The 9302-nt window shown below is 48.7% G+C and overlaps 1 protein-coding gene across 1 annotated transcript in view; it reads right to left on the bottom strand.

The window, feature by feature from the left end:
• SEZ6L (seizure related 6 homolog like) overlaps positions 1–9302 on the bottom strand; it is a 71157-nt gene that overhangs the window by 42438 nt on the left and 19417 nt on the right. The window contains exon 10 of the mRNA XM_040251297.1: positions 8351–8489. Within this exon, the coding sequence (XP_040107231.1) occupies positions 8351–8489 (139 nt within the window). The remainder of the gene's footprint in view (positions 1–8350; positions 8490–9302) is intronic.

The following is a 9302-nucleotide window of genomic DNA, read 5'->3' as shown; positions in this document are numbered from 1 at the left end:
GTGGTCTCTCTAGGTGGGGCTGTGGGCTCTCTAGTTGTGGTGTGTGGACTCTCTAGTTGTGCTGCGCAGGCTCCAGAGTGCTTGGGCTCAGCAGTGGTGGCACTTAGGATCTTAGTTCCCCAACCAGAGATTGGACCCCTGTCCCTCATATGGCAGTGTGGATTTTTAACCACTGGACCAGCAGGGAAGTACCTGCCCTCAACTCTTAGCTCTCCCTATTGCTTGGCTTAGAGTGCCCCTGGACAGGCACTTAATTTTTAGGGCTTGGAATTAACTTAGCGCAGAATGGGTTGGCAGCAGCTGAAGAGACATTCCATAGCTATCAATCATATGGTTACTGGGGTTTGTTATTAGGTTCTTTTATTTCTTGGCTGATGGATTGTGCTGGGGTCCATAAATAGGGAGAGATTTGGGGCTGTGCTCCACCGTGGACCCAAGAAAAGCAAACTGGAGCTTGGCTGAAATTTCGTTTTTCCAGAAATATATATATATATATGAAGTAGGTGTCCAGGAAAAGGGAGGAGGGCATCTCTTCGAGCCCCACTTTTTCCTTCTGTAAAATGGGTCAAGGGATTTCTCCTTTGCTGAACACCTCATTACCATTTACTGTGCGGTTATAATATTGGATTTTGGCCCCAGAGACCTGGGTTCAAATCCCACTTGGTTTCTTTCTAGCTGTGTGACCGTGGGCAAGTGACTTCACCTCTCTGAGCCTCTTGAGTTTTCCCATCTGTAAAATGGGGGCAATCACAATGTGATCACACACGTTTCTCAAGTGAGAGTTAAATGACTTGAAGAGCACTTAGTGGCTGGCAAACAGGAAGTGCTCAATGAATTTAGATACTGATTTTGATGCCAATGATAACTGCCATCATCATTCATGAAATAATTCCTGCCAAGTGTTTGCCACAAAGTCTGGCATATAGTAGGGACCACTATTTGCCAATTTGATGCCAGAAACCTTACTGAGAACTTTATATGTTGTTTAATAAACATACACACTCAAGATCTCTCTCTCTCTTTTATTCAACAGATATTTATTGAGCACTTACTGTGTGCCAGGCCCTGGGGATATAAACAAAATATCCCATTGCGAGGCAGCCACCTTCTGTCACCTTCCTGAAAATGCAGAGTCAGTAAGCAGCAGAGTCAGGGTTGAAAGGAACTATCTCTGACCCTAAAAGAGGTGATACCCACTCTAATGGCAGAAAGTGAAGAGGGATTAAGAACCTCTTGATGAGGGTTAAAGAGGAGAGTAGAAAAGCTGGCTTCAAACTCAAACTTCAAAAAATGAAGATCATGGCATCTGGTCCCCTCACTTCATGGCAAACAGATGGGGAAATGTAGAAGCAGTGGCAGATCTTACTTTCTTGGGCTCCAAAATCACTTCGGATGGTGACTGCAGCCACAAAATTAAAAGACGCTTGCTCCTTGGAAGAAAAGCTGTGACAAACCTAGACAGAGTATTAAAACGCAGAGACATCACTTTGCCAACAAAGATCCATATAGTATAAGCTACGGTTTTTCCAATAGTCATATGTGCATGTGAGAGTTGGACCATAAAGAAGGCTGAGCACCAAAGATTTGATGCTTTCACATTGTGGTGCTGGAGAAGACTCTTGAGAGTCCCTTGGACTGCAAGGAGGTCCAACCAGTCCATCCTAAAGGAAATTAGCCCTCAAAATTCACTGGAAGGACTGATGCTGAAGCTCCAATACTTTGGCCACCTGATGCAAAGAGCCAACTGACTGGAAAATACTCTGATGCTGGGAAAGACTGGGACAGAGGATGAAATGGTTGGATGGCATCACTGACTCAATGGATATGAGTTTGAGCAAACTCCAGGAGATGATGAAGGACAGGGAAGCCTGGTGTGCTGCAGTCCGTGGGGTCTTGAAGAGTCAGACACGACTTAGCTACTGAACAACAACTCTTTGACTCTAGAAGCTTCGTGTCTGGCATGCTGCACCTCCAAGGTTGTGGCCCCAGGGCTCAGCTCTTGCAGCCATGCTCAGGCTGTCTTTCAGGGCCTAACTCTGACTTACTATGCAGTGCTGGGCAAGCCCCCTTCCCTCTCTGGGCCTCCTGCCGGGTGTTCCATTCTCGAGCCTCTTCTCCAAACACTCCTTAGTTTCTTTATTCCCCTTTACATTTTGAGAGAGCAAGAAGGAGAAAGAAGAGAGATTTAAGAAAGTCAGAAGGATTCAGGGACTTCCATGCTGGTCCAGTCACTGAGGCTGTATGCTCCCAACACAGGGGGCCTGGGTCCAATCCCCGCTCAGGGAACTAGGTCTCTTAGCTGTGGTAAGACCCTATGTGTTGCAAAGACGACCAAAGATCCCGTGTACTGCAACTAAGACCCTGGCACAGCCAAATACATAAATAAATATATTAAAAAAAAATTCTGAAGGATTTAAAAGACTCACATCCAGACGCACTTTAGGGTAAGCAGCGGATTCCTGACGGAACTGGGAAGTACAAGGTGGGTCAGGGACTAGGTATTTTGGGTGTGAAGGAGGTACAGTCTGGGGGCTCCTGACTCATCCTACCCACCTTCTTACTTATGATGCTGACAACACAATTAGAGGGTTCTAATTACTGCTGCTCCTTGGAAGAAAAGCTATGACCAAGCTAGATAGCATATTAAAAAGCAGAGACATTACTTTACCGATAAATGTCCAAATAGTCAAAGTTATGGTTTTTCCAATAGTTATGTATGGATACGAGAGTTGGACCATAAAGGAGGCTGAGCACTGACGAATTGATGCTTTTGAACTGTGGTGTTGGAGAAGACTCTTGAGAGTCCCTTGGACTGCAAGGAGATCCAACCAGTCCATCCTAAAGGAAATCAGTCCTGGGTGTTCATTGGAAGGACTGATACCGAAGCTGAAGCTCCAATAGTCTGGCCACCCAATGCGAAGAGCCAACTCATTGGAAAAGACCCTGATGCTGGGGAAGACTGAAGGTAGGAGGAGAAGCGGATGACAGAAGATGAGAAGCTTAGATGGTATCACTGACTCAATGGACATGAGTTTGAGCAAGCTCTGGGAGTTGGTGGTGGACTGGGAAGCCTGGCGTGCTGCAGTCTATGGGGTCACAGAGTCGGACAGGACTGAGCCACGGAACTGAACTGAACTGAACAGGGTGACTGCTGCAGTTCAGGGCATCCTGTAACACTGCTTGAGTCCTTTGTTCACAGGTGCCCCTCGGGCAATGCCCTTCTGCCGTTACAGTTTGACCAAAGAACACTCCTCAGAATCCTGCTTGGAGGCCACCCTCTCTGTGACATTTCCATAACCCCAGTGCCCCAACCCACCCCCTCCAGCCACGGCACTGTGCCTGTACTCCGCGGGGTTGTCTGTTTATGGTCTTACTTCCCTTTCTGACATGCGAGTTGCTGGAGGCCTGGGAGCCTTCCGCCTTCATCACTGAGACATAGAGCTGATGCCCCCAAAAGGCTGTTCAAGTCAATGCAAGTGGAGGCTACGGTGTGCACACCAACCCTGGCTCTGTCCTTCCCTAGCTGTGTGACCTGAGGCAGCCGCTTCACTCTCTGCGGTGTCATCCCCAAATCCACAAAGCAGTGGGGATCAAGATGGACTCATGAGGATCCCTGGCACCTGTGGTCCTCATTTGCTGCTGCTGCTGCTAAGTCGCATCAGTTGTGTCTGACTCTCTGCGACCCCATAGATGGCAGCCCACCAGGCTACCCTGTCGCTGGGATTCTCCAGGCAAGAACACTGGAGTGGGTTGCCATTTCCTTCTCCAATGAATGAAAGTGAAAAGTGAAAGTGAAGTTGCTCAGTCATGTCCGACTCTTCGAGACCCCATGGTCTGCAGCCCACCAGGCTCCTCTGTCCATGGGATTTGCCAGGCAAGAGGACTGGAGTGGGGTGCCATTGCCTTCTCCGAGTCCTCATTTACGAAGTGCCAACTACATGCCGGGCCCCATGTGATGCGCTCGGCGTACGTTATCTCTAAATTTGGGTGATTACCCCTCTGCAATTATCTCTGCTCACATTAGCACTAATTTATGTAATTATTATCTCCACGTAATAATGTTCACATTCATTACTGCTCTCTGGGATGAATGATGCAGCTTAGGGCCCAGCACGCAGTAGGTCTTTCATAAATGATGACTAATTAGAGCCGCTATCCTAATGCCCACAGCATCAAGAGATGGGCCCAGAAGACAAGGGGGAGAAGAGTCTCCTCTCGCGGGCCACAGGTGGCTGAGGGCTTCATGACTCAGCAAACATTCCAGCACCTACTACAGGCCACCTACCCAGCTGGTCCAGCAGCGCAAACTCCTTCCCCTTCCCCGATGTGATAAATAACAATTGCAAACACTTAGGCCACGTGAGGGGCCCCGAGGATGGAATTATTTTTACTATCAAAGCCAAATTGGTTTACTAAAACTGTCAGCGGAAACCAAGCAAGATAAATTAAAGCCAGCAGCTCCTGGGCTGCGTGGCTTCCTCGCTAGTGAGATGCTATTTTCTCTCCCTCCGTGGGAGGAAGCGGGCGCTAGGCCCAGATACTGCTCTGCCAAGTATGTGCTGGGGTTTGCCGTGGAGAGACCCAGGCTGGTGACCCCAAGGGCTCAGCTCCCTCCTGCGATGCTTTAATCCTTTTAGCTGCCTGAACCCCTTCCCCTGCTGCCCGGTTTGGGCACGTCCAGACTCCCTGATGTGGCCTTCAAGGCCCTGTCTGATCCCACGGCTTCCTCGCTGGTGTCGTGCCTCCTCTATCTCTGAGCTCCAGACACACAAGCTAGGTCCTCCCACAGGCTGGCGAAGACCCCAGGCCCTGGAGACACGGCAAGCAGAGAGTTTGAATCCCAGCCATGTGATCAGAGTCACCGTTCTACTTCTATGCATGTGTGTGTGTTCAGTCGCTCAGTTGTGTCTGACTCTTTGTGAAACCCATGGACTGTAGCCTGCCGGGCTCCTCTGTCCATGGGATTTGCCAGGCAAGAATACTAGAGTGGATTGCCACTGCCTTCTCTAGGAGAGCTTCCCAATCCAGGGACTGAACCCGTATTTCGCAGGAGGATTCTTTACCACTGAACCACCTGGGAAGCCCTCTATTTCTATGAGTTTATTCATCTGTAAAGTGGAGATAACCACCAGACTTGCTGCCTGCGTTTGTTCACAAGGGATGTGAATGCCTGGGATGCAGGAAATGCTCAGCATATATTCCATGTTATGGAGGAATAATAAGAGAGTCACGCTTCCTGCTTCTGGACCTTAGCGCATGCTGTTCCTTTTTGGCTGGAACACTGTTCCCTCCGTCTTTGCCTATCTTCTGCCTGTTACAGTTCACAGGCAGTGTGCTGGAACCAGTGGCTCCTTCTGGGTCATACGAGCTGATTGTTAAGGGTCCAGGCATTTGGTGAGCCTGCTGATGTTGTGTTGATTGCTTGAAATTGGTTTCCAGTGTAAGTATTTACATCGAGAAAATTGGCAAATGCTGCACATCAGGGAGCTGCTCGCCAGCCCACCAGCCAAGAAAAGCTGTGGAACCTCGACCAGCGTCCTCCTGCTCTAGAATAACCCCGTGTCTTTCGGGTCCGAGCCGCTGGCAGATGGACGACTCCTTTCTGAGATGGGAAGATGAGTCAAAATAGGTTTGGAGAAAGGGAATCAAGGGGTTTAAGTCTGGGGACTTCACTGGAGATGCCTCTTAGACATCAAAGTGAAGAGGTGAGAAAGCAGGTGGAAAGAAGGTGAGCTATATAATAGCTGTATATTCTACCTAGGATTACTTGGAGGAGCAAATTAATTAACACTTGAGAAGAACCTTGCAGACAGTTAAGTACTCAACGATGAAAATGGCTTTCCTCACCACCTCCATGAGAAACGACCTTAACCACTGTCTAGACTTGTAGTTCCTCAAGTCCCAATCTGGTAGGGAGATACTTCTTATAGGGGGCGTTATTTCTAAAAATTGAATTTATATTAGAGAAACGCAAATCAAAACTACCATGAGGTATTACCTCACACTGGTCCGAATGGCTTCGTTAAAATATCTACAAATAACAAATGCTGGAGAGGGTGTGGAGAAAAGGGAGTGTTCCTACACTGTTGGTGGCAATGTAAACTGGTGAGCCCCGTGGGGAGCAGTATGGAGGCTCCTCATAGAACTGAAGCTAGAGCTGCCATGTGATCCAGCAACCTTACTTCGGGCACACAGCTTGACAAAACTATCGACATAATTTGAAGACATAAATGCAGCCCACTGCTCACTGCAGCACTGTTCACAGGAGCCAAGACATGGAAGCAACGTGAATGTCTATCAACAGGTGAACGGATAAAGAAGAGGTGGGAATATACACGCCGGAACGCTACTCAGCCGTGATAAGGACCGACATACCGCCACCTGCAGGGACACAGACAGACCCAGAGATGATCATGTTAAGTGAAGCAGGTCAAAGGCAAACATCGTACGACATCACGTATATGTGGGATCTAAAACACGACCCACACAAACGCGTCAAGGAAGAAACAGGCACACAGAGAACAGACTTCCGGCTCCCGAGGGCGAGTAGGGTGGGGAGGGAAAGGTTGGGAGTTTGGGATTAGCAGATGCAAACTGCTATACATAGGATGGATAAACAGCCAGGGCTCATTGTAGAGCACAGGGAACTGTATTCAATATCTGGACCCTCTTCATTTCTCTTCATCACTTGCGTATCTTCTTGCATCCCATCCCAGAAGTCACTACCTCCTGGAAGCCCTCCACGATTTCACACAGATGCCTGTTCTCCCCATCATTGCTCTTATCACCCTGCACAAAGGTTCATGTCCTCATTCACTAGACAATGAGGGCGGAGACTGTTCCACCTTTCTCACAACTGTATCTCCAGTGCCTAGCCTAGTGCTGCTACACAGTAAGTGCACAGCAATTTTTTTTTTCAGAGTTTATAGAGACCAGTCAACCCACTCTTTTCCAATATAAGCTTTACTTCTGAGTTGGCAACTATCAGAGCCTTTTCAGTGCTTGGCTCATAGCAGATACTCAGAAAACATGTCCTGAATGAATGAACACTTTATTCCAGGCTCTACAAGTCAGAGAGCTAAGAATGGGAGAAAGGGGGTGACATCATTGAGGAGGGAGGGAGGCAGTGGGCAAGGGAGGCTTAACTCCTGCCTCCAGTAGCCACAAAACACCCATGTTCCAGGAATCTCATTATAGATGAGAAAAGCCAAGGCCCAGAGAGAAGTCCAGAGTCTCACAGCTGGAGGTGGAGGAGACAAAACTCAGGTTGGCCCGACCCCAAGGCCACCAGAGGCAACTGTGCAAATCTATGACTCAGGGCAGCCTCTGAGGACACTCCTGCCTCCAAGGGACTGCTCCAAAGACAGTCACTTATAGTCTTGCAAATCATCTTCCTCTTGCGAGGCTCCTCTGCAAAGCCAGGCAACCCCGGAGGTCGGCTTCCCAGTCAAGCAGGTTTTACTCCAGGCTTGTGAGGAGAGCTGACCCCCAGAGGTCCTGTCTGCATCCAGAGAGGCCCTCCCGAAGTTGGCACCCAACCACGTGTCTGAGTCTGCTGGCAAGCCCTTTCTTCTGCTTTTCTAGACACCACTGTCTGTCTCTGTACCCTTCTCCCGATCCCTGCGGACTTAGAGAGGGCAAGTTCTGGATGGAGCATCTAATACGTTCCCTCATTGAGTACTGGAAAACAGACACACAGCCAGGGAAAGTCCATTCATTATAACATGTCTTTTTCATTCGGCAATCACTGTCTGAGCGTCTGCTGTGTGTCAGGCTCTGTGTAAGATGCCGGAAGAGAGATGAATCAGACCAGGTCCTGACTGCAAGGACCTTCTGCTCTAGTTGAGTGAGACAGATGGGAAAACAAACTGCTGTGTGTGTTAGACTTCCTCCTCCTCCTGACCATCCTGGCCATCCGGGCCTCTGAAAATGCTGTCCTTGCTCTGCCACAGGGCCTTCAGGGGATTCTATTCCTTTTGAATATGTTCACTCCAATTCATCTTTACATTCTGAGCTTTCTCAGATCCTCCAGGAAAGGCTTCTCTGACCTTCCTCTTGACATCAGATCTCCATTATAGAATCGCATAGCATCAGGCACCTTTCCTTACAAAGGCGCATTAACAAAGTTACATTGTTGCATCTCCTCATTCAGGGCATGCTTCCTGAGCAGACTGAATCTCCTGAAGACCGGGGCTCTTTCTGGGTGTGGCCCCACCATAGGGACCCCAGTTATTTGCACAGCCCCTGACACACAGGAGGTGCTTAATTAATAGTGGTCGAAACAATCAAGCAGGAGCAATTTCTTCCCCAACTGGCTAGACCTGGGGGTCCACCCATCAGAAACACTCACAACTGGATGTCTAAGAAGATCCGCTTCTCCTCGCCTACGTGGATCTTCCAGATACAGTCTTCACCTTCCACGTAGGGCTCCGGCCAGTTTGGCGACAGCACCACCCCGGCCACGGCAGAGAGCTCCCCGCCACACATGGCTGTAAAAGGCACAGACAGACACGATGCATAAGGAAGCGGATATGGCATAACAGCTAGGAGTGTGGGCTATGAAACCAGACAGTCCGTACATGTGCGGAAGGATTAAATTCAGACCGCCACCTGTCTCCTCCGGCTGAAGGCTGGCAAAGTACTGGGGGTTGTGCAACCCTGGGATTCAACCAACTGAGAAGCAAAGTCTGAAAAAATTCCAGAAAGTTTCAGAAACCAACCCTTGAATTTGCCACTCACCAGCAACTGTTCACGTAGCATTTACATTGCATTTAGGACATTCCTGTATCATTTACATGGTGTTTGCGATTGTTTACGTAGTATTTACTTTGTATTATAAGTAATCTAGAAACGATTTAAAGTATATAAGAGAATGTGCCTTTCTATATAAGGACTTGAGCATCCATAAATTTTTATATTGGGGTAGGGGGTAGTGCTGGTTCTAGAACCAGTCCCTTGCGGATACTAAGGGATGGTGGTCGGTCTTTCAGGACCAAGGACAGAGCCCAAGGTTTCAAGGAACTCTTCAGCAGACTCCCCCTTGAGCAGGGGGTGTAGTGACCAAGAGATGGTGCATTTAAATCACGTGGACCTGAGTTCGAGTCTTGCCTTGGCCACCAAAGGATCTGTTGACAAGGCATGTAAGTTCTTGGAGCCTCAGCTGTCTCCCTCTGGACAGCAGGGAGAAACACCAGCGCAGACCTCACTGGATAATTCTGAGGCTTAACTGAGCTCATGGATGTCAGACACGGCACAGTGCCAGGCACAAGGTAAGCATTCAGTAATTCTTAGTTAATGTTACT

The sequence above is a fragment of the Oryx dammah genome, unplaced genomic scaffold (genome assembly GCF_014754425.2).
Source record: "Oryx dammah isolate SB20612 unplaced genomic scaffold, SCBI_Odam_1.1 HiC_scaffold_12, whole genome shotgun sequence".
Lineage (NCBI taxonomy): Eukaryota > Metazoa > Chordata > Mammalia > Artiodactyla > Bovidae > Oryx > Oryx dammah.
This window is presented reverse-complemented; position numbering and strand designations above follow the sequence as displayed.